This window comes from Melanerpes formicivorus, unplaced genomic scaffold, assembly GCF_026170545.1.
Source record: "Melanerpes formicivorus ecotype bairdi unplaced genomic scaffold, bMelFor1.0.p_v2 SCAF_13, whole genome shotgun sequence".
Taxonomy (NCBI): domain Eukaryota; kingdom Metazoa; phylum Chordata; class Aves; order Piciformes; family Picidae; genus Melanerpes; species Melanerpes formicivorus.
The window spans coordinates 16,169,366-16,194,148 of NW_027142365.1; the positions used below are offsets into that span (position 1 = coordinate 16,169,366).

The 24,783-nt window shown below is 46.0% G+C and overlaps 1 protein-coding gene across 13 annotated transcripts in view; it reads right to left on the reverse strand.

Annotated features, from left to right (window-relative positions):
• Positions 1-24,783, reverse strand: part of KIAA1217 (KIAA1217 ortholog) — a 484,815-nt gene that overhangs the window by 223,954 nt on the left and 236,078 nt on the right. For 3 of the 13 annotated variants that reach the window (XM_068146327.1, XM_068146316.1, XM_068146314.1), the window contains exon 1: positions 6,098-6,250. The exons of the other annotated variants lie outside the window; for them this stretch is intronic. In XM_068146327.1, coding sequence (XP_068002428.1) covers positions 6,098-6,167 — 70 coding nt within the window. In that variant the 5' untranslated portion in view covers positions 6,168-6,250. Of the gene's footprint in view, positions 1-6,097; positions 6,251-24,783 lie in introns of those variants that run through there. 13 annotated transcript variants of the gene reach the window in all.

Consider the following 24,783-nt stretch of genomic DNA (forward strand, 5'->3'; position numbering starts at 1 on the left):
GGTAACATGAAGCCTTTGGTGCTTGAAAAAGTGTTGTCTGGAGCCTTGTTACCCAATACCTTTGAACACTCCCTCACTCCTTTGTCAGCAAAGGGAGGCAAAAAAAAGAAAAAGAAAATCAGAAGTACTGAAAGGGCCACTCCAAATCTGGTGTGGCCTTTCCCATCTTTCCTGGACGGGCTCAGATGCCTGTGAGCCTTAACCCTTTGCATCACCTGCACAGGAGCAGGAAGTTATATCCTCTAGGTGTTTTCAACACATTTCTATTTCTCTCCCCCTAACACTTTCCATTTCAGAGCCCTTAGTCATGCAAGCAACCATCCCCCTCATGTGCTGCCATTTATACAGCACTGCTGTTTGGAAACAGGCTCCCACTCGCTTCTTTTTACCATTCAGCCAGGTTGACACTCTGCCTACCACTTGCCTCAGGAATGTACGTGGAGGATTCTTCAGCTTTCTGGTATATGCTGTCAGTTACCTGCCAACTCCCACCTAATGTCAAACCCTGCTAATGAAGTGTTATAAAATGAAAATCCTTTCTCTCTCTCTGTGGAGCCACTGCTGGTGTGACGTCCCACCAATTCACACAGGGAACCAATTCCCTCGGATTTCACAAGGACTGGGCCCTGGAAGGTCTTCAAAGACTTGCATGTTTCTGTAAGCTTCCTATTAATGCTCAAGGACTCCAAAATTTCAACAGCACCCTTTCATTTCCATTCATAGAAACCTATCCTGAAAGCAAAACTGGACATGGGAGCCAAGACTGCAGGTGGCACCATGCTTGATGAGCACAGATCCAGACATGACTTTGGAAATGGGTTTGGTTCATGGGGAAGTTTTACTCTCACACAGACTGAAAAATGACAGAATTATATCATCATTAAGGTTGGGAAAGACATCTAAGATAAAGTCCAACCAGCAACCCACCACCACCATGGCCATTAAACCACGTCCTGAGGTGCCAGGTCCACACGTTTTTATACACCCCCAGGGATGGTGACCCCACCACTTCTCCACAGCACCTTCTATGACCTTCTTGTTAAACTCTCAGAGCAGCAGCCTCACATGTATATCACAGAATGTTAGGGGCTGGAAGGGACCTTGAGAGATCATCTAGTCCAACCCCCTAGCCAAAGCACACTTCCACAGACTCAACTTTCCCAAGCAGAACTCCATTAAAACATCTCCAGCCTCACTGATTACTGCAAATTCAGAGCACCAACCACCAGGTGCACCCAGCTTGTTTGAGAAAAGTGGCAAAAAGAAGAGTTCTGCTTGCAAGAGGTAAGCATGGCCACTCTAGATACACTCAGTCAAAATGGAGTCTGAAGGCTGCACAGTCATTTAAATGGATTTTACCAGGAGCAAAAAGATGGAGGATGAAGCTTGCTAGAATTTACCCTCTTTAATTTGTTGCACCAAGAGCCTGGAGGCTATATCCCCGAGGCTGTTGGAACAAAGGCAGCAGACATAAATAAGGGATTTCCTTAGAGCTCAAAGGAGTCAGCGTGAGGGTGGGTGACTGAGTGCAGCAATTTGGTATAAGCCCTGAAAGTATGGTCACAGCAGCAGCTTCAATCACTGAACTGCTGGCAGGCACTTTCTCAAGAAGGCAGGCAAACCTGCACTGGAAAACACAGCTGAGAGACCATGAACGTGGATTTTGGGGTCCTAACTCTCTCATGCAAAGCCTTTACCTACTCTGCAATTCAATCATTTCAATGGTTTAAGAGCAAGCTGATTATTTGGAATATAAAGAGACACAGGAATTCAAGTGTTTTACCACTATTTGTTATTGAGTGAAACCTTGAGAAGGAATCAAAAATAACATTTTTCTTATGCTATATCAGAAAGACCAACAACTTCTCTTATTTTTCTTTCATATATTTGGAAAATACTGTATAAATACCAGTGAAAAGAAAGGAATGCAAACTATGCAAACTAATTGCTAGCCTTGCCAGCGAGCTGACCTGGGCATTCAGCAGCATTACAGCACACAGCAGTGCGTGACCTCCCTTTGCAAACCAAACTCTCTGTCGTGTTTGAATTTGGTTTTCCCCCTAGTAACTGCTGAAAAAGTCTTCCTTGACCACTTCCTACATAGGGACAACTGACTTTGATGGCAGGGTTGAAAGCTGGGATGGTGAAACCCACTCCCTGTGTAGCCTGGGACACATAAACTTCCACAACTACTGTGTCAGCCACAGTGCTAGAGGGAGGAGAAACAGAGAGAGGTTTTCTGGATCCTGGAGTTGCTCAATAATAGTGTGGACAAACTTTCCATATCTTTCAACTGAAGATAATAGACCTATAAAATCAATCCCCACAGATAACTGTGAAATGTGTGAAGGATCATGTGATGGTTCCCAGAAGGGAGCAAAGGGTAGCAAAAGAGGATGAATTATGCAAGTACCCTCCTTGGAAAAGAGGTAAGAGAAGCCAAGGGAAAACACAGAGGTGTGAGATAAGTTTGTCTCCCTCCCTCCCTCCCTCTGCTCAATAAAGTAGCAAGTCTAGAGGGCAACAAACAGCAGGGCTTGCTGATTGACAGGGGAGGGGCTCTGGTTATCAAAGGCTTGAGTCAACCTTACAGTTGAGTTGCTTCTCCAATCTGAAAACACATTTCAAGATTTCTTAACATCACCCATTACCACAGAAGATACAGCTACAGAAAAGCCCAGCTCTGCAGCCTGGAAGCAGTATGCCCAGGAGTATCAGGAAGATTGTAGTGTAATTGATAAGAAGATTAAAAGAAAATAGAAAAACAAAATGAAGGGAAAGAAAGAAGGGAAAGAAAGAAGGGAAAGAAAGAAGGGAAAGAAAGAAGGGAAAGAAAGAAGGGAAAGAAAGAAGGGAAAGAAAGAAGGGAAAGAAAGAAGGGAAAGAAAGAAGGGAAAGAAAGAAGGGAAAGAAAGAAGGGAAAGAAAGAAGGGAAAGAAAGAAGGGAAAGAAAGAAGGGAAAGAAAGAAGGGAAAGAAAGAAGGGAAAGAAAGAAGGGAAAGAAAGAAGGGAAAGAAAGAAGGGAAAGAAAGAAGGGAAAGAAAGAAGGGAAAGAAAGAAGGGAAAGAAAGAAGGGAAAGAAAGAAGGGAAAGAAAGAAGGGAAAGAAAGAAGGGAAAGAAAGAAGGGAAAGAAAGAAGGGAAAGAAAGAAGGGAAAGAAAGAAGGGAAAGAAAGAAGGGAAAGAAAGAAGGGAAAGAAAGAAGGGAAAGAAAGAAGGGAAAGAAAGAAGGGAAAGAAAGAAGGGAAAGAAAGAAGGGAAAGAAAGAAGGGAAAGAAAGAAGGGAAAGAAAGAAGGGAAAGAAAGAAGGGAAAGAAAGAAGGGAAAGAAAGAAGGGAAAGAAAGAAGGGAAAGAAAGAAGGGAAAGAAAGAAGGGAAAGAAAGAAGGGAAAGAAAGAAGGGAAAGAAAGAAGGGAAAGAAAGAAGGGAAAGAAAGAAGGGAAAGAAAGAAGGGAAAGAAAGAAGGGAAAGAAAGAAGGGAAAGAAAGAAGGGAAAGAAAGAAGGGAAAGAAAGAAGGGAAAGAAAGAAGGGAAAGAAAGAAGGGAAAGAAAGAAGGGAAAGAAAGAAGGGAAAGAAAGAAGGGAAAGAAAGAAGGGAAAGAAAGAAGGGAAAGAAAGAAGGGAAAGAAAGAAGGGAAAGAAAGAAGGGAAAGAAAGAAGGGAAAGAAAGAAGGGAAAGAAAGAAGGGAAAGAAAGAAGGGAAAGAAAGAAGGGAAAGAAAGAAGGGAAAGAAAGAAAGAAGGGAAAGAAAGAAAGAAGGGAAAGAAAGAAAGAAGGGAAAGAAAGAAAGAAGGGAAAGAAAGAAAGAAGGGAAAGAAAGAAAGAAGGGAAAGAAAGAAAGAAGGGAAAGAAAGAAAGAAGGGAAAGAAAGAAAGAAGGGAAAGAAAGAAGGGAAAGAAAGAAGGGAAAGAAAGAAGGGAAAGAAAGAAGGGAAAGAAAGAAGGGAAAGAAAGAAGGGAAAGAAAGAAGGGAAAGAAAGAAGGGAAAGAAAGAAGGGAAAGAAAGAAGGGAAAGAAAGAAGGGAAAGAAAGAAGGGAAAGAAAGAAAGAAGGGAAAGAAAGAAAGAAGGGAAAGAAAGAAAGAAGGGAAAGAAAGAAAGAAGGGAAAGAAAGAAAGAAGGGAAAGAAAGAAAGAAGGGAAAGAAAGAAAGAAGGGAAAGAAAGAAGGGAAAGAAAGAAGGGAAAGAAAGAAGGGAAAGACACACACACAAAACCCGACCCCAAAACAAACAAGGAAAAGAAAAGAAAAGAAAAGAAAAGAAAAGAAAAGAAAAGAAAAGAAAAGAAAAGAAAAGAAAAGAAAAGAAAAGAAAAGAAAAGAAAAGAAAAGAAAAGAAAAGAAAAGAAAAGAAAAGAAAAGAAAAGAAAAGAAAAGAAAAGAAAAGAAAAGGAAAAGAAATCAAAAAGAGAAAATGTTAAAAAGAAAAAGAAATCAAAAAGAGAAAATGTTAAAAATAAAAAGGAAAGAAAAGTTCTTCACCGTGTCCTGATATGCAATTCTTCTAAGTCACCCCCTCCATCAAGTCTGCAAAGGTCAGGACATTCACTTTGCTTCATTACTTTGAATGTTGTGGAGGTTTTAATAGTCCTGTTTTGCAAGCCAGGTGCCAGGAGAGAGGAACATTATCAGAGCCCTTTCAGAAAGGACCATGTATGGACTTGACCCATCCTGATACTGTGAAACTGAGCCCTGAAGCCAACCAACTACATTGACTACTGAGAGTTTAAAACAGAATACAGTTTTAACAGCGTGAGTCAAAGCCACCTCCGTTAGATTTATGCTAGCAGTAAAGCTGAGATGATTTGGAATCCTTCCAGTTTATCCCACTGTCATTAAATGTGCTCTCTTTACAAGGAACTTTCAAATGCAAATTTAGCTTATGGGGCCAAAGTACTACATTTGGTTATGAGCTTTCAGCATGCAAAATGTTGTGGCATTCACAGAGTCTGCCTGGTCAGGCCTCTCTTTTTCTACCTCCACCTGTATCTCAGGTCGCTTCCTCCAGTAGAAACATGTTACTGAAGGCTTCCTCCCCCATCCTTCTATTAAGACACATCATTGAAGTGATGATTTCCATCCCACTAAACATAAACATTTACAGACAGATGTATGTGACTTTGCATTGCCCATTTTAAATACTTAATTATTTCAAAGAGTATCAAGCAATTAATGAGCCCCAAGGGGGGGAAAAGAGTTAAAAATTGCTTTCTAAAGAAGTTTGTTGTTGTTGTTGTTTTCTCTCCTAAGTTCTCTCTAGGCACTATTTTGTTGTCTGGGATTTTTAAACCCACGTGTACCCCCACCCAGGCACTATTTAATTCACAGAAGCACAGCAGCACAACCTTGTCTGAAGTGCCTCTAAGGAACACAAGACACAGAAACTGGGAATGGTCACAGGTGCTTCACAAATACTTGGATAGCTAAAGATTAGATGATGTGTTTGTCATGCTACCTGAATGCTATGCTCCACGTGGAACAGCCGGCATAGAATTCACCAGGAAATGGTTTTCATTCACTTTTAGACAAAATACGGAGTGCAGCAGTGAGTGTAGAAGCCCACCACAGCTGACCCACCGTGAAAACCACGCTCACCAGCGCCTGGCTCCACTCCAAAACAAACCCAACCGGTTTCGCACAAAGTAAACTAACTCTGTGACAGTCTGCCGTGAATCTCCCCTCTCGCAACAGCCATCCTGCGGAACAGATGAGCTCAAATCCACTGTCAGGGAAGAAAAGCTGTTTCCCTGCCCTAGGTGAAGCACAGCGAGCATGAGAAGGGACGGGGACACTCACTAAACAATGCCTCCCCCCTCACAGGAGCAGCGCCCTGCACGCCGGGCAGCGTCCTGCCAGCTGTGACAGCAACACTCGGCATGCTCCCTACTTTCAAGCTCAGACAGAAACCTCTTTGAAGAGAAAGTTACCCTCATGAAGTCGGTGCATGAGGGAAATCTGCAGAGCCATTAGCACAGGCAGCCCACAAGACACACATGCCTTTTTCCTTTCCTCCCCAACGCATTCCGCCTCCAGTCACACAAATCGGCACCGAGGGGCACGTGTAAATGTAACTCCATCTTTGCCTGATTCTCTTTACTTACCCTTCATCTGCCTGCTGTCTGTGGAGCAAGCCAGGCACAGCTCAAGTTTCTGGCTTTCCTTTTCCTCCATTGTCCCTGCCTACGGCACAGGCTCCTCGCTCCAACTTGGAAGGCTCAGCGCTCGGACTGTCAGCGCCAGGCTCGGGGAAGAGAAAGGCAAAAAAACCTCTTCCTTTTGGCCGTGCCAAGCCCCCGCTAAGCGCCCCGCATGCCCGGGCTCCTCACCGCAGCGGCGGGCAGCGGGCAGCGGCCGGACGCGCCCCCCGAGCCCTGGGCCCCAACAGGTGATGGCTTTGCTGCCGGCTCGCCCCTAGCCGGCTCGCTTCCCGCTGCAGCCAGGCAGCCGTATGAAAGGGAACGTTGCAAACATGATTACAGGCCTGAGTCTCTGCTGGAATCCGAATCCGTAGCCTTTTAAATCTCTGTCATGGGACAAAAGCCTTTCCACAGAATATTTTTTTAAGCTCGTAACCACCAAGCCCACAAACATTCCTGATAAATGCTCCTCTGTCTTTTTGAGCCTCTAGTTTAAAAGTAATTCATTATATAAAGAGCTTTGAGGTTTTGTTTTCTGTTGAATTCTTTCAAGCTGCTCAGAGAATGGTTTTGGGGGGGGGGGGTGGTGTTGGAAATCAAGATAGAAGAATTCAACTTTAGTGTAGCCAATAAAAATGAATGGTAGCAGTATGTAAGCAGTGACTTCGGTTAAGAGGGATTTTGCAGCCTCAGTAGCAAAGTATATAGAAACATAGCACTAATTCTCTTTTGGCAGATCAGAGCCTGGAATCCTGCATAAGCATCAATAGATCCACCAGGCTGTGGAGGCAAAAAGTAATGTGGCTGAGAAGGACGAGATCAAATCCCACAGATTCCAACAGATGCCACATGTGTTGATTTAGTGGAAAATATCAGACTAAATTAGTCTATCAAAATCATAACTCAGAGCCAGAAATGGTGGAGCAGACTGAGTGTTGAGTTACAGCATCAAGACCAGAAAGTTTATCCACACACAACTTCTGAATTAGGTTAAGAACAAAGCATAACTGAGATACCAATAAAAATATGCAATTTCTCATTTAAATCAACCTCATACTGCAACACCAGATAACAGTCAGTATCTTGGATGTCTTTTGAAACAGGCCTAGCACAATCTGATCTTCCAACTTTTCTTCAACTGTGACTTCAATATAACATCAGCTAAATTGCTTGCAATGACCTCTCCACTACCCAGTCCAGACAGCCTAGGGAAATTCCCCTTCTCTTACTTCCATGTCTCTATCTGGCAGAAATGTCATCCTAGCTACTTAGATTCTTGAATGCAGAAATGTTTTGTGTATATGCAAATTCAATAGAGAAGCTCAAGGAGAATGGCTCTGCTCATGGCCCGACCCTCCCCCTTCCAGACAGAACCACCATTTGAGGAAATCACAATGCATGATTGATAAATGAACAAAACTATGGTTCATTAGAGCAGACAGACATACTCTCTAGCACTTCAGAAATATTTATTTTCCTTCTTCACAATTAATTCTATATGGCCTTGGAGTCTGGCAGAGCTCCCAGGAATCTGGCACAGAAAAGATGAAAATACAACCTAAACATTCAAAATGCTATTTAAGGTCTGCAGAACAGTGCTCCCAGCAGAATACTCCTATAGTTGCCTGCAGTATATGTATTCAGATTAATGTTTTTACTGGCCAGGGGCTGCTCCTGCTCATTCTGATTGTGGACTATTTTAGGAGAAGTGATGGCCAGCCATCCCATCTATCTGATGTTGCCTTTTGTGACGTGGAGGAATGTGCAGTTAACACTGACACTTTCCAGACTCTGGACGAGCATGATGAGCCTCTTGCAACTTACATGCAGAGCCAGCTGGCAGGAGAAGAGGGCTCTTATAGGAATAGTGATCAATGAACACCAACAGTTTCAAGAGACGTCCAAAAAAACTCCAAAACCCCTGATGGGAAAAGGAAGCCAGGGCAGCTGCCTGGAGGAGCCACAGGAAGGCTGTACCAAGACATTACCTGGACACAGGGCTGAGAAACTGAGACTTAGAGAACTAAGGGCATTTTTCATACATTCATAGAATGCTTTTGCTTGGAAGGGACCTTAAAGATTGTCCCATGGGCAGGGACACCTTCCACTAGACCAAGTTGCTCAAGGCCCCCAGCCAACCTGGCCTTGAACATCACCAGGGAGGGGGCATCCACAACCTCCCTGGGCAACCTGTTCCAGTGTCTCACCACCCTCACTGTACAGAATTTCTTCCTAACATTCAGTCTAAATCTGCCCTCCTCAAGCTTCAATCCATTCCTTCCCATCCTATCACTACAAGCCCCTGTAAAATGTCCCTTCCTGGCTTTCCTGCTGCCCCCCTTCGGTTACCAGAAGGGTGCTCTAAGGTCGCCCCGGAGCCTTCTCTTCTTTCAGCTCCAACTCTTGCAGCCTGTCCCCGTGGGGGAGGTGCTCCAAACCTTTGATCATCTTCATGATCCTCTTCTGGACCTGCTCCAGTAGTTCCATATCCCTGGTATGCTGTGGGCACCAGAGCTGGAGGCAGTGGGGTCCATCTCCAGGTGGGGTCTCACAAGAACAGAATAGAGGGGCAGAATCACTTCCCTCATCCTGCTGGTCACACTGCTTTGGCTGAAGCTCAGAAACCTTATCCAGAAAGCATAAAACAAGCTTGCCTACAAATGTGTAAAAGGAAGGTGGGATTGCAGCCTGGTAAAAAAACTAAGTTAGCTCTGGAGCTCTGCATGGTTTATACTAAAAGCCTTAATAAGATCAAAATCAATGCATTCCGCCTTTGGAGGCTCTGCCTCCATTCCTGGGTGGGGAAAAAACCCTAGAAAATTAGTTTTGAGACTAAAACTCAATTCATTAAAATAAAGATCTCTCCTATTAGCTAGCACCATTAGTTTGCACAGCCAAGAGCACAAAACAGAGAGCTGGTCTCCAGGCTCCCTCACTGACATGTCCTAGTGAGCAGCCAGCTGTCCTTTGAGACAGTGACAACCTTCTTTTGGAACTGCTGCTTTTTATGGCCACAGCAAGATGCTCCCACTGTTGAGGATGACATTGCATGGTATTGCTGATGCTGCTAAGGGGCCTGAGCAACACAGACCTCCAAAATGCAGAGATGATCTAAGAGAGATTGCCTGTTTGATTCTGGACCCTGTGACTTGAAAACTGGGTGTCACCATAGGAGAACTTTTGCAGCTTCAGAAGTAGTCTTTCAGAGGAATTAAAGAGCGTTGGCAAAAGGTAAGACTAAATGTGGCACACTTTGAATCATAGAATCATAGAATCAGTCAGGGTTGGAAGGGACCACAAGGATCATCTAGTTCCAACCCCCCTGCCATGGGCAGGGACACCCTACACTACAGCAGGCTGGCCAGAGCCTCAGCCAGCCTGGGCTTAAACACCTCCAGGGACGGGGACTCAACCACCTCCCTGGACAACCCATTCCAGGGCTTCACCACTCTCATGGGGAAGAACCTCCTCCTCACATCTAGCCTGAATCTCCCCACCTCCAGCTTCATTCCATTCCCCCTAGTCCCATCACTACCTGAGATCCTGAGAAGTCCCTCCCCAGCCTTTTGTAGCCCCCTTCAGGTACTGGAAGGCCACAATTAGGTCACCTGGGAGCCTTCTCTTCTCCAGACTGAACAGCCCCAGCTCCTTCAGTCTGTCCTCATAGGAGAGGTGCTCCAGCCCTCTGCTCATCCTCATGGCCCTTCTCTGGACACCTTCTACCACCTCCATATCCCTCTTGGAATAGGGGCTCCAGAACTGGAGGCAGTACTCCAGGTGGGGTCTCCCCAGAGCTGAGCAGAGGGGGAGGATCACCTCCCTTGCCCTGCTGGCCATACTTCTCCTGATGCAGCCCAGGATCTGATTGGCCTCCTGGGCTGCAAGTGCACACTGAGAGCTCCTGTTGAGCTTCTCCTCTACCAGCACCCCCAAGTCCCTCTCCTCAGGGCTGCTTTCCAGCCAGTCACTGCCCATCGAATCTAACTAAACCAAAGAGCCTGCGCAGCCTCAGGGGAAACATAACCACCACTGCTGCTGCTCTGGACAGGCAACAGTCGGGACAGCAAGGTCTCAAAGGGAAAAGACCTTGATCCCAAACTGGATTCAATTAATGTATGTAATGATGCCATTCCTGAAGATGTTACCTAAGCCTGATTCAAAGAATTAGTGAAACTGCTTTGGCAGCTGAGAAACTGGAGCCAGCCAGAAGCATTCTACTGTTAGGCTCAAAGGAAGACCTCCCCAGCACAGTCACTGGGATGAATCACTAAGGACAGGTTAAATAAACTTGATTAACCGTTCACAGCATGCAATCAGTGCTTGTTTATCAGTGGGATCAACAATAACAGTGCTTCCTTTTAATTACTCTGCTCAGATCCGGACCCATCCATATCAAAACAATGCACAGAGAATAATTGCTAGCAGGTTATGTTGTTTTAATTGTGTTTAAAATTAGTGTCCCAGAGCGGCTTAAACACTTCTGGGTTTAGCATGTGTGGAAGAGGAAACATTAAGGAACATTGGCTGCTCTCAATTAATCAACATTATAAAGTATATATATATATAACAATGACTCCATGGCTGTAGCAATTATTCACAACTAGGAAAAAAAAGAGGGAAGTTAATTTGTAATAGCTAAATCAGCAAAAGCATTCTGCAATTAAAGACCTATCTCAGTGTCCATGTGAAATCATGGAGCCACTGAGAAAAACATCTTGAAGGCTCTCTACAGAAGCCAGCCTGACACTGTCTAGCCTACTACAGTCCAGAAACAAAAGAAATATTGGACATGGAATGGTGAGGCAGAAGACTGGAAGGAATTAAGAGCACTCAAGTGGGTCATGCTGCAGCACCTCTCCCAGTCATTACACAGCCAGAGATTGCTTGGGCCTGCCCTGGAGGAGTGCAGCATCAAGAGGATGCTCCAGCAGGTCAGAAAACTTCCCTTCCACACCAGGGAGTTGTGGGTAGCCATTAGCTGCCAACTGGTCAGGTTTGGGATGGAGAAAGTAACAAAAAAAATATATGTAAAACCAGCACAGAGGGTGGAGAAACTCTGCTTTCTACTGGGGACAGCAGCCAGCAGCTTCACTGCTGCAATCCACCTGAGCAGGTCTCTGCTGTCCTTTGTGCTCAGCAAGGTCACAGTGGCCCTCACTGTGGTCTCTCGGTGCTTAAAATTGAATTCACTCCTTTGGCCAAGCATTGGAATGTGCTGCCCAGGGAGGTAGTGGAGTCCCCATCTCTGGAAGTGTTCAAAAACCATGGTGCTGTGGGCCATGGTTTAGCTGTCGTGGTGATGTTGGGTTGGCAGTAGGATTTGATGATCTTAAGAGGGCTTTTCCAGCCTTAACGATTCTACAGGTCTAAAAGCAAAGGCCTGTGTTCGGGTAGGGTATTATCAAAGGTTACCTCACAGCAGCCAATCACCTGCACAAGCTAAAAGAACAAAAATCTCTGAGGTCTATTGACAGGAATCCACGTGAGTAGGTCTGAAGGGAAGGGCTTTTATACTATTTCAAAAGCAGTTGTCTGCTGTCTGATATGGCACAACAAGGAATCAGAGATTTCAGATGTGGAGGAAGGCTTTATCATCCTTTGGTCTCACCTGCTCAGTAAGGGATTTCAATCAACTGGGTCCTTTTCCTAAGGCAATGATAGTAGTTCATCTATTCAGTGGTTAATTTAAAGGAAAACACCTGAACTGGAGTATAAAAGTTCTGATAACAAACAGTCTAATGAAACCTCTGGGATTATTTATCATGAAATTGCTTTGCCTGTTAAAAAAATCCACAGACTTTCAATATTTAGACTTTGTACATTCCAGTCCAGTTAAGAGCTCTCATGCTTGCAAGGAAAAAGTAGCCCAAGGAGTGAAACAGAAACACTCCAGCTGAAGCAAAACCAAAAACTTGAGTATAAGCTTCTCTCCACATCTCCATAACAGATTTGTCAAGACCTACAGGTTTCAGCTCTTCAGCGAAGTTCAGAGACTGAGAGTGGTGCCAAGAGCTGCTACCAACCTTAATCACTAAAACAACCATTAAGGAGAGTCACTAAGAGGCTGAATATGAGATATTTGGGCAGAAGATACAACCATCTTTCCTTCAGCTAGAGCTCTGGGGAGCAGCTATAATCACCTGTCACTTGGCATCACCCAGCCCTCAGGTACAATTAAGGATACAGTACCCCAGCCCATCTCCTGCCAACAAGCACTGTGCTGCGCCTTACTCATCTCCAAGCAACAGAGCATCCTTCATTCACTCCAAAAGTCATTTTGCTCAAGCTTACAGCTCTCCCACCTGGACACTTACATCACGTTAAATAGGTTAGACTTCCTGTTTTTGCAAGCTTTAGCCTTGTTTCCTTCCTCCTCCTGGAAGGTCTGAAAGCAGTAAACACTTGTGTGTGCCCAGCATCAAACCAAGACAAGGGGCTGTGGTCTGCACAAAGAAATGCTAACATATAAGAAGGGAGGAAAAAACAAACAAACTAACAAACAAAACCCAACAAATAAGAGGTGATTCTTGTCTTTCACCCATTGGTTTTACCTCCCTCTCTAATGTGGAACAACCCCAACAAAGTTAACTCTTGGCACATTTCACCAAAACTTCCCTTCCTAATACCCAAGGTAAGGTGAAACAGAGCTGCTGCCCAGGGAGGCAGTGGAGTCCCCCTCCCTGGAGGTGTTCAAAAAAGGCTTGGATGTGGCACTTGGAGCCATGGTTTAGTTGTCAGGAGGTGTTAGGTATTAGCTAATAGGTTGGACTTGATGATCTCTGAGGTCTTTTCCAACCTGGTTGAGTCTATGATTCTGTGATTTAAATGGACATGATTGCAGGATGCACATTTCTGGCTCAAGTCACTTCAGACTTTTTACCCCCTCTCCACTGTCATCCCAGCATAGCAAGCAGACATTAATATCAGTGCCTTGCCACCAGAACTGAAGGGCCTGTCACGCTACAGCTCCTCCTCACACCTGCCAGCCTGGCCAAGACACCACACTTGGCCACAGAGGATCACCTACGGTAAGGGATGAGGTCAGCCTGCAAGCACAGGAATAGAAAATACGAACATCTGTTTTGTAAGGTACCAGATAAATAGCTCTGTGGAAGGAAAATGTGCCTTACATAGCGGAAATTTCAATCACTGGAGTTTAATCAAATAAAAAGCAGTATGTGGGTGGGAAGGAACAGTGCAGGGAATTGTTTCTGAGGGAGGTGGAAGAAAGGGAGGGGAGGAGGTCACTTTTAAGTCCATCTGCTCTACATTCAAATTCTATTTCTCCCCTGTGTAAAGCATTTTGGTTTTGATAAGTTCCCTTTTGGATGAATTTGCTCAATCAGAGCTCCGGTAAGAGTTTGGATTCAAAGTGGTCCAACTTTGTAACAGTGCCAGAAGAACAGAATTAACGTCTGAAACACTGACTGACTGTTGCTGGTTTCATGGATCCCTGCAGGATCTGGTTGCAAAAGTATAAAGCAGTGTGCTTTAGTGATTAAAGGTATCAAGAGCTGCTCTCCAGTGCTACAGGAGTGTTATTTGAGGGCATTTCAGCACGCAGGGCCATGGAGGTGGCTGTTGGAGCTGACAGCTCAGGCACATCATGTCCAGCAGCAGCAGGGCTTCCATGATCCTCCACCCTGCAGCAGTCACCACTGTAACTACCAGCTCTCATGCCTCACCTGGCATAACGTGGCTTTGCAAACAGAATCACAGAAATGTGTCAGTTGGAAAAGATCTCTGTTGCAGTTTGGAGGGGGAACTCTAGCCTAGTCCCTGACTGCAAGGACTGAACATAAACTACCACTGGATGCAAAAGGAAAATAATGATGAGGTCTATATAATTCATTGGATTGACAATGGGGATACAGAGCAGAGGCATAAACAGTTCTTTCTCTCTTCTTCTGTCGCTTCTGCTTGCAGCTTTCCCCTCTTTCTCTCTTCCCTGGCCTTGCCTGGGGTATCTCTGTTTTAACTACTGTGTGAGGTAACAAGAAGGAGGTAGGGAGTAGGGGAGGAGATGAAGGGTCCCCTGGATCCATCCAGGGGTTCTGAGGAGGTTCTGTGTTGTTTATACATTATATCTATCTATCTATCTATATCTATATATATATACATTGTGTATATATCTATAGTGTACAAATATTGTATATTTTGTACATATTCACTGCATTGCATATTTCTAGATGGGAGTTTGCTTGTAAATAGAGCTTCATATGCTTCCATCCCAAACTGAGCTGCTCTGGCAATTTTATTCTGGGGGTAGTTTTCTCCAGATTAGTTGGGGGGTGATTTCAACCCGCCATAATTGGTAAGATCTTCAAGCCCAGCCATCAACCCAACACCACCATGGCCATTAAGCCATGTCACAAAGGGCCATGTGCACATGGTACTTGAACACCTTCAGTGATGGTGAGTCCACCACCTCCCTGGGCAGCCTGTTCCACTGCCTGACCACTCTTGCAGCAAAGAAATTACTCCTCATCACCATCCTAAACCTCCCTGGCACAATTTAAGGGCATTTCCTCTCATTCTATCACCTGACACTAGGGAGAAGAGACCAACACCCATCTCACTGCAAATTCTGGGTGAAGCACTGGAAAGAAAGAAGTATCAAAATCTCTTTGAGGCAAGGTGACAATATTACTTATAAGCCCCCACTTCAGTTTTAGAAGGTCCTATAAATCCTCTCTCACAGCAGAGAGTAATGTAGGAATGCCCTTGGAAAGGGGCATTGGGTAAGCGAAGGATGAAATGAGAAGTATTCAGCCAATGCTTTTAGTCTGCTTTTTGGCAAGGAGTCTTGCTGTAAGAGCTCAGAGAAGAATAACTGGATCCTGGTAGAGAAGCTCTATCCAGAGCTCTCCTCTGTCCAGGGCTATGGGAGTAAACCTAAGAGCAGAAGGTAGTCTGCACAATGGAAATGAGGACAGAGGGCTTTATGGGTCTGACATCACTTGAAACACCTAAATCATAGAATCATAGAATCAATAAGGTTGGAAAAGACCTCAAAGATCATCAAGTCCAATCTGTCACCACAGACCTCATGACTACTAGACCATGGCACCAAGTGCCACATCGAATCCCCTCTTGAACACCTCCAGGGATGGTGACTCCATCACCTCCCTGAGCAGCACATTCCAATGGCTAACAACTCTCTCTGGGAAGAACTTTCTCCTCACCTCGATTCTAAACTTCCCCAGCATAGCTTGAGGCTGTGTCCTCTTGTTCTGGTGCTGGTTGCCTGGGAGAAGAGACCAATGCCTACCTGGCTACAACCTCCCTTCAGGTAGTTGTAGAGAGCAAGAAGGTCTCCCCTGAGCCTCCTCTTCTCCAGGCTAAACAACCCCAGCTCCCTCAGCCTATCCTCGTAGAGCTGTGCTCAAGGCCTCTCCCCATCCTCCTTGCCCTTCTCTGGACATGTTCAAGAGTCTCAATGTCCTTCTTTAATTGAGGGGCCCAGAACTGGACACCAATTGAATCTGAATAGTTTTCCTAGATTGCATATCAGGAAAGATTTCTTTCCTGCAAGAATGGGGAGGCATTGGAACAGGCTGCCCAGGGAGGTGGTGGAGTCACCATCCCTGGAGGTGTTCCAAAAACATGTAGACATGGCACTCTGTGACATGGATTAATAATGCCCATGGTAGTTTCAGGTTGACTGTTGGACTCAATGTTCTTAGAGGTCTTTTCTAACCAAAAGGATTCTATGATCCTGTGATTCTAAAGAAGTGCCTAAACACAGCCAGAAAATACAGGCTGAATCCCACAACTGGGGCTGGGGGCGTGTGGAATGCCACAGGCAGTAATTATCAATCACTTTCTTTGCCCAACCATCAAAGAAGGTAATTTGTTTGTTTTCCCCACCCTGCAAGGGAAAGACTGGGTGGTCTTCTGACTTTAAGAGTCTGGGAAATATTCCTCTGGAGGACAAGGCAACACTGGGCCTCCTGGGCAGCGTGAGGTCCTTTTTCAACACTGTCTTACACTGCGCTTGATGTTAGTCACAGGCATTAAAAACTGTGGCAGTGCTTTGCAAATCAGCACTAAATACCTTTTCTTCATGGCTCCATGCGAATCTCAGGAGGGTTTCCAAGACATGAATAAAGCCTTAGCTGTTGAAAGGTAGCATGTTTTCAGTTGCCCAGCTGTCTTCATCAGCATGGGACTGCCATGCCACAGGTATTCTTTATTTGGTTAAAGACTAATTCCCCTTCATCTTGCAGAAGTTGTCCCCAGCTGAAGGAATATAGCAGCTTTATTTGATAGATGGTAGGTAACTGTGAATTCTGAGGCTATTAGCTCATGGAGGGAGTGACATCTCCTTAAAACACAAAACCTCAGCCACTTGCAGACAGCTTAACTCATTCACCTTCTGTGTTCCTTAAAAACAGGATTAACTGCTACACATGCAGACTAAAAAATACTGATTAGAATTGTTTGTATCTTCAGCCCCTTCTTAAATGAAGTACATTTGGTAACACCTATGCTCAAAGCTGTGACATTTGAAGTCAAACTTACTTGCCTGACAAAGAACCTAGCTCACGGAGTGTCCAAATGGGGCAACAGAGCTTCCTTTCGCAGTAAAAGGAAGTTAGGAGAAAATGGGGCAGAAACCAGGCTGAAAAGCTTTCTGAAAGCTGCAGCTGCAGCCAACAGCTGAAATTTTAAATCAGACATTATTTTCTCTCCTCATCTCGTGGGCACTGCCACAGTTTTCAATGAACCACAAATTCAGCCACAGAGGCACTACCGCTTGCAATTTTCTCTTGCTGATGGAGCTAAAATAAGAACCATAAACACTTTCCCCCAGCTTCAGAAAGCAAGACATGTCAGTCCCCAGCAGGACTCTTGACTCCTTGCATGTGGATGTGTTGGGCAAGCAGAAAAAATCCAAATGTGGTCCTGTGAAGTTCACAATGAAATGTTGCATGGAGAGCCTGGCACACACGACCGTATGGGTTGAGGAAAGCAGAAGCAGGAAGTGCATTTCCATTTCCCAGCTCAGTGAGAGAACAGACATGTGACAGCCAGCAGTTACGGTTCCCTTGGATTTCCCCAGGGCATTCTTGGTAAAGAAACTAAGGGATGAGATCCTCTCAATGATAACAATACTGAATAGAGGTAGGAAAACCCCTGCAGGAGCAGAATTTCCCAGGGGATGGAGATTACCAATGGCATCACAGAGAACACACTGCTTCAGGAAGCTCTCAACAGTCATAGAATCATAGAATCAAAGATCATCAAGTCCAACCTGTCACCACAGACTTCATGACTGCTAGACCATGGCATCAAGTGCCATGTCCAATCCCCTCTCGAATACCTCCAGGGACAGTGACTTCACCACCTCCCTGGGCAGCACATTCCAATGCCTAACAACTCTCTCTGGGAAGAACTTTCTCCTCACCTCGAGTCTAAACTTCCCCTGGCACAGCTTGAGACTGTGTCCTCTTGTTCTGGTGCTGGTTGCCTGGGAGAAGAGATCAACTCCCTCCTGGCTACAACCTCCCTTCAGGTAGTTGTAGAGAGCAAGAAGGTCTCCCTGAGCCTCCTCTTCTCCAGGCTAAACAATCCCAGCTCCCTCAGCCTCTTCCCATAGGGCTTGTGCTCAAGGCCTCTCTCCAGCCTCCTTGTCCTTCTCTGGACACGTTCAAGAGTCTCAATGTCCTTCTTAAATTGAGGAGCCCAGAACTGGACACAGGACTCAAGGTGTGGCTAACCAGTGCAGAGTACAGGGGCACAATAACTTCCCTGGCATTTGGACTTGTTGAATGTCATCATGTTGGACTCCGCCCATCTGTCCAGCCTGTCAGGGTCCCTCTGGAGAGCCCTTCTACCCTCTAACTGATCAATACCTGCTCCCGACTTGGTGTGTCACCACCTGCTTCCAACTCAGTCGTGAGATGGAAGAGTAGGTACAAGGGAAGTGGCAGAGCTTGCTGAGAACGTTACCATATTCAGTGGAGACAAGAGCTGATTATGAAGAAGAGACTTCACATGATCCCCTAGGACTAGGCAGTACAATGACGGATGAAACCCCATGCAGATAAATGCGAAGCGATACACGTTGGCTTTGAACAGACGATTGCTGCTCAAAAAGAGACACTGAGGTTATCAACATTTTATGAACATTTCAGCTGGGTGCTCATTAGTGATTAAACAAAACCAAACAGATGTTGGAAAATGTGAGCAGAGGAATAGTGGACCAGACAGATAATATCTTTGTGCTACTGTCCAAGTCCACAGCCTCCCCGTGTTTTGGATATTGCATGCGGTGTTAATTCACTCCAGGTCAGAAAAGATACAGCAGAAATAGAAACATTAAGAAGGCAGCAGCATGGATGATCAAAGTTATGGAACAGTTTCTGTCCAAGGAGCAACTAAATTATGTAGGACTCTCCATTCTGCAAACAGATGACTCAAAACATCTGCTTGAGGTCTACAAACATGAGTGACAGAGAGAAGCTGAATAGGGAAAGGCTGTGCATTGTCTCTCTCAATATAGCCTGCAGGGTCATCAAATGGAACAAGTAGGCTTATGACTAAACATAGATGTGAATAAATACAGAGATGTGAATATCAGCTTCACAGAGCACTACAGAAGTGCTGGTAAGCTGGGGAACTTCTTGCTGTAGAACACTGCTGAGTTAAAAAACCCCAAACAAGCTAATGGGGAAAAGAAAAGAATTCATTAAGAACTGTTAAAAAAGAAAGACATAATCCTTGGCTTCTTTCAAGTGATCTCTCACCCACATATTGCTGGGAGGATAGTCCTAAAGTTTCACTACATACTCTCCTTGATCCTGCATTCTTCCCTAGATAAGCATCACCATTTGAGACAGGTTGTTGGACTGGATCTCTAAGCTGACCTGCTGCAACTGCTCTTACACTTGGCAAGGTACAAGAAGCCCTGCTGCTGATAGTAACACTTGGCCACATGTGCTAAACAAAGAAACAGAAGCACTTAAATTACAACAATAACACAAAATTGACAAGCCCAGACCTAATAAAAACACTGTGCTGTGTAGTGAGAATCTCATGGAAATCTCCTCCTGGAGGACAGCTACAGGAGAGAATGGATCACACACAATATGCCCAGGCAGAGCATCTCCCTGTTGTAAAAGTGGCCTTAGATGTTTATCACACAGCACAGAAGCTTTTCCTTAAGTTCATGTGAAACCTCCCTTCTAGTGTGTGCCCATTGCCCCTTGTCCTGTTGTTGGGCATCACTGGAAAGAGTCTGGCCCCATCTTCTTGCGTCCCTCCCCCCTTTAGATATTGATAAGCATTGAGAAGATCACCTCTCAGTCTGCTCTTCTCCAGGCTAAACAGCTCCCAGCCTCTCCTCAACAGCCCTCCAGTAGTTCCCTGTATCTCTTCAACTGGACACAATACTTCCAGTGTGGCCTCACCAGGGCAGAGCACAGAGAACCTCTCTCAACCTGCTGGTCACACTTTTCTTAATGCACCCCAGGAGACCATTGGCCTGCTTGGCCATGAGGGCACATTGCTGGCTCCTAGTGAACTTGTCCACCAGCACTCCTGGGTCCTTCTCCACAGAGCTGTGTTCTAGCAGGTCAACACCTCACACCTGTATTGATGCAGGACTCTACACTTGCCCTTGTTGAACTCCACGAGGTTCCACTCTGCCCAGCTCTCCAGCCTGTCAGGTCTCACTGGGACTCCACAACGTGGTACTGGGCTATGGCAGCAACTTGATCATTTAGAAGCGTGAAATCTGAGCATCCACCCACACTACTGCACACAACCTCTCCATGAAGACATCAGATATTTTGTCTTTGGAGTTCCTGTAGTTCTTTGGAAACTTGCCTTTATTATTTCCTTACCATATCAAGATGTCTAACCACCTCCTTGCTTTCCTGTTCCCAGAAAAGAGGAGAGTCGGGGTTTGGGGTTTTTTGTCGTTAGGAGAGTTTTCAAGGGCACAGAATACTACACCTTTTATGGAGCAGCTCTGCACACCAAGAAAGACTTTACTAGCAGTTTCTCAGGGAATGTTGTGACTGGCTGACTTGAAGGAGGCCTATCCAGAATCTCATTAGGTTTTCAAGTACTTCAGAAAGAAGCAGCTCTTACTGAATGGTCCAACTTGCATGGAGGCAATGGCAGTTTCAGACCTGAGATGATGCAATTCTGTGCTGACTGCAGGAACTCCTTGCACTTGTAAGGAGTGTTACACACCTGGGAGCTGCTGGGATACACTTGGAGAAGACAGTTACCATTTTATTTGCATGATTAAATGCTGTTTTTCAAAGTGATGCACAGATGACAAGATAAAGAGTGATGTATCTCAGTAGCTCTTGACCCAGAAAATCTGATGTGGTGTCAAAAAAACACCACAACACAAAAGCTTTGTGGGTGTGGAGCTCACACAGTTCACAACACCTTACATAAGCAACCTTTTCATACTGCTGCAGCCAAGTCAGTCCTCTGTTGGAGACCAAGGCCCCTGCATGTGGACCTGCAAGGGTAGCTGCAGGCTGGCAGAAGCACTGTTTGTTCCAGAGCTGGTTTATGCCCATATGCAATGTTGACACACTGCAAATGAGAGAAAATCAGAGTGCTCTTCTCTAGCTGATGGGACTTCTCCAGATAGCACCAGAAAGCCCAGAGCTTCCTTCTTCTGAAGGGGAGCCAACTTGCCACACCTCACCTAGTTTTAGCCATCAAAACTACAAGCAACTAGTGAAGCTATTCGCCCAGTAACCCCCAGGGGTGGAACAGGAAATGCTGAAGTTTGCTTGTCTCACTCCTTCTAGACACCTTATTTCAGAAGGGGGTGAATTAGACTCCTGAGACATCTCTCCATGTCTGGAAAGCAGCATACACATTAGGCTAAATGTCCAACACACAGAGCCAGTGTTACAGGAGGTGACTCATACACAGGCACAGCAGGCTGCTGGCTGTTCAGTGGGGATGGTGGTGTGGTCACTTGAAAACATATGCACATATGGCCTGGTTGACAGGGCTCTGAGCAACCTGATCTAGTGGTGGATGCCCCTGCTTATTGCAGGGGGATTGGACTAGATCACCTTTGAAGGTCCCTTCCAACCCAACCCATTCTATGATTCTATGATAAGATAAATGCTCTACTTGGAAAGAAATCTTCTACTGCTTTTGTTGACATTTCCACAACGTTTTAGACAGTAGATCATTTTCCTTAAGAGCCAATCATATTAAATACCCCATATTTCAGACTCACATTTCACATCCTCTGTATGAAGACTTTCCTGTTTCTCTTCACACCCAACACATTTTGTCACAATGTTTTGCTGCCAGACAACCAGTTTCTTCAACGCTTCCCTCCTGAAGTGAAACAACCCAACCCAGAGCGTATTCTAAGGAGACTCTCACCATCACAAAATGCCATTTCTGCAGCTCTGGAGACTGCCTGTCTTTCCCTCTCGCTACATTCCTGTTTGCAATCCCATAGCAGATGGAGTCGTTGCACAAGCCCTGGCCAGGCTTTGCAAACCCAGAGCGTGAAGCCTGCTCTTAAATTTCTGTCCATAACACTTCATGAGTGGTTGCTGTGGCTGTGCCAGAAGAGCTGCAAACAGCACTTCCTTCCACACTTTGACCCCAACCCGTGTAGACACATCACAGCATCCATCCCAGGCTCTGCTGAGCAGGGCAGGGCTCTCAGGTCTGTGCAGCATACGGCGCCCATGCTGCTCTCTCTCACACAAGCACACACACGCACGCTGCAGCTGCCTGCTTGGCTGTCTCTTCTCTCATCTCTTGGCTTGTCATTGATAACATGTTTTGCTAGCAATGTATCTTATTTTGCCTCGTGTAGTTGTGGAATCACAGAGTGCATCAGGTTGGAAGGGACCCTGGAAGGGACCCTAGAAGATCATCCTGTCCAACCTCTCTGCAGTGAGCAGGGACATCTCCACCTAAATCAGATTGCCCAGGGCCCCATGTAGTTTGACACTGAATGTCTCCAGGGATGGGGCCTCAACTACATCTCTGGGCAACCTATTCGAGTGTTTCACCACCCTCATTGTGAACTTCCTCCTAATGTCCAACCTAAACCTACCCTGCTCCTTTGCCTCTTATACTATTGCTATAAACCCTTCTAAACTGTCTCTCCCCAGCCTTCCTGTAGGTCCTCTTCAAATATTGCAATGGTGCTAATAAGGTCTCCCCAGAGCCTTGTCTTCTCCAGGCTGAATCACTCAAAACTCTCCCAGCCTGTCTTTGCAGTCCTCCCCTCCCCCTGGAAAAGGCATGAAGAAAAGCAATGGCAGAATGCAGATATGAAGGCATAGTTAAAAGGCTCAGATTTCAAAGCTCTTGGTAGCTGGACTGGTGAGAGGCAGAGAGCTAGGCTAAAACCAGCAGAAGGCTGTTCAGCATCAGTGTTACTACCTACAGGGGAAAGCCAGCACCCACCTCCTGCAGGCGTTCAAGCTGCTGTCCCTTAAAGCACCACAGTCCAGCAGAAGAAGGGAATTGTTTCCTGTCCTGCTGCTTTGTCTTAAGGCCTGTCCAAGCTTTTCACTTGGTGATCATCAGGCAGCTATGCTCAATGTCCTGCCAATGAGATACACGCAGGTTGTGCAAAACTAAACAGTTTCCTACCATGGAAAGTCCCAAAGCACTAAGAAACTGAGTTGATCTCCACCCATTGTCTGTTTCAAAACTCCCTTCATAGCTTCAAATTACCAGCTCCTAATGAAAGCAAGGGGAGATGAGCAAAGAAATCAGACTTAGCCAACAGAGATATTAGCAACATGCAAACCCCTTCTTCTTGTTTTTTAAAGAAGGTTTTGAACAAGTCCAAGCGCTGGGTCCTGCATTTGGGTCATAACAATCCCCCACAGTGCTCCAGGCTCGGGGCACAATGGCTTGAAAGCAGAGAAAGATCTGGGGTGCAGGTCAACATCCAGCTGAAGATGACCCAGTGTGTGCCCAGTTGGCCAAGAAGGCCAAGAGCATCCTGGCCTGGATCAGTAATAATGTGGCCAGCAGGACCAGGGACGTGGTTTTCCCCCTGTACTTGTCATTGGCCACACCTTGAGTACTGTTACTCCAAGAAAGGCATTGAGGTGCTGGAGCACCACAGAAAGAAGGTCAACAGCTGATGGAGGGTCTGAAGAACAGGTCTGGCAAGGAGCAGCTGAGGGACCTGAGGGTGTTTAGCCTGGAAAAAAAGGAGGCTGACAGGACACCTCATTACCCTTTACAACTCCCTGAAAGGAGGCTGGAGCCAGATGGGTGTTGATCTCTTCTCCCTAGTATGAAGTGGTAGGACAAGAGAAAATGTCCCCAGGTTGCACCCGGGGAGGTTTAGGTTGGAGATGAGAAGCAACTTCTTCCCTGAAAGGAGTCTCAAAGACTGGCACAGGCTGCCCAGGGAGATGGTTGAATCCCCATCCCTGGGGGTGTTTCCAAGAGGCAGAGATGTTGAGGGTTTTGAGGGTCATGGTTTAGCCTCAGCCTTGGCAGACGTAAAGAATGGGTGGCCTGGATGATCCTAAAGGTCTTTTCCAACCGAAGCTTCTGTTATTCCATGACAATTTAATTGCCTCTCATGCTCGGCGGAACAAAGCGAGGCCCAAAGCAGGCGGTGGGAGCCGTGCCCGGGCAGGGGCAGGGCGCAGCGGGGGCTGCAACCGGCGCTCTGCTGCCCTCTGCTGGGCAGTCCCGGCCGCCGCAGCGCCCCGCGGGGTCACAACAAAGCAGCGCCTGTGCTGCGGCTGCTGCTCAGATGCGGTGAGTGGCGGTTGATAAAGAGCAGAGAGACAAAGGCGAAGGGCTGGCAGTGCCCAGGCGGGTGCCCGGCCGGCTCAGCCCTGGCTCAGCCCTGGTTCAGCTGCTCGGCAGGATCTGTGCAGCTCCTGATTCACAGGACCAGAGAATCGTTCTGGTTGGCAAAGCTCTTTAAGATCATCCAGTCCAACTATTCTCAAACTTTGCCAAGTCCGGTGCTAAGCCATGTCGCTCAGTGCCACATCTCTGCCTCTCTGAAACACCTCCAGGGATGGGGATTCAACCACCTCCATAGGGAGCCTGTTCCAGTGGCTGAGAACCCTTTCAGGGAAGAAGTTTGTTCTCATATCCAACCTAAACCTCTCCCGATGAAACTTGGGGCCATTTCCTTTCATCCTGTCACTTTTTATTAGGGAGAAGAGACCAACACCCACCTCACTATGAAGGTGAAGTTATTCCAGGAACACACAGGACAAGGACCAACTGTCAGCTATGTAGTTAGCAGAAGGAGTGGGAGTGCCAAAGGAGAGAGATGCTGACTACAGACACCCTGCTCCTGGAGAGCTCTCTCTGGCTGTATTTGTAAAACAGAGGATATACAATCAAATTAAATACAGACAGACAAACAAAGCAGAAACACTCCCAGCCACTTTATATCTGGATCCAAAACAAAGTTATTCTCATAAACCTGAGTCTCCCACTGAAAACATGTTGAGAGGAACTATTTCTTTGATGTACTTGCTCCTTGTACCAAGGCTTGGACCTGCTCTGAAGGGTCAACAAGCTCAGGTTCCTTCAGAGCAGGAAAAAAAGTCTCTTGATACTTAAAACTGAGGGTTGCAAAGCCTCATCTAACCTTGGCTACTGCCTTCATCCACTGGAACAAAATCAACCACACAGGACGACGT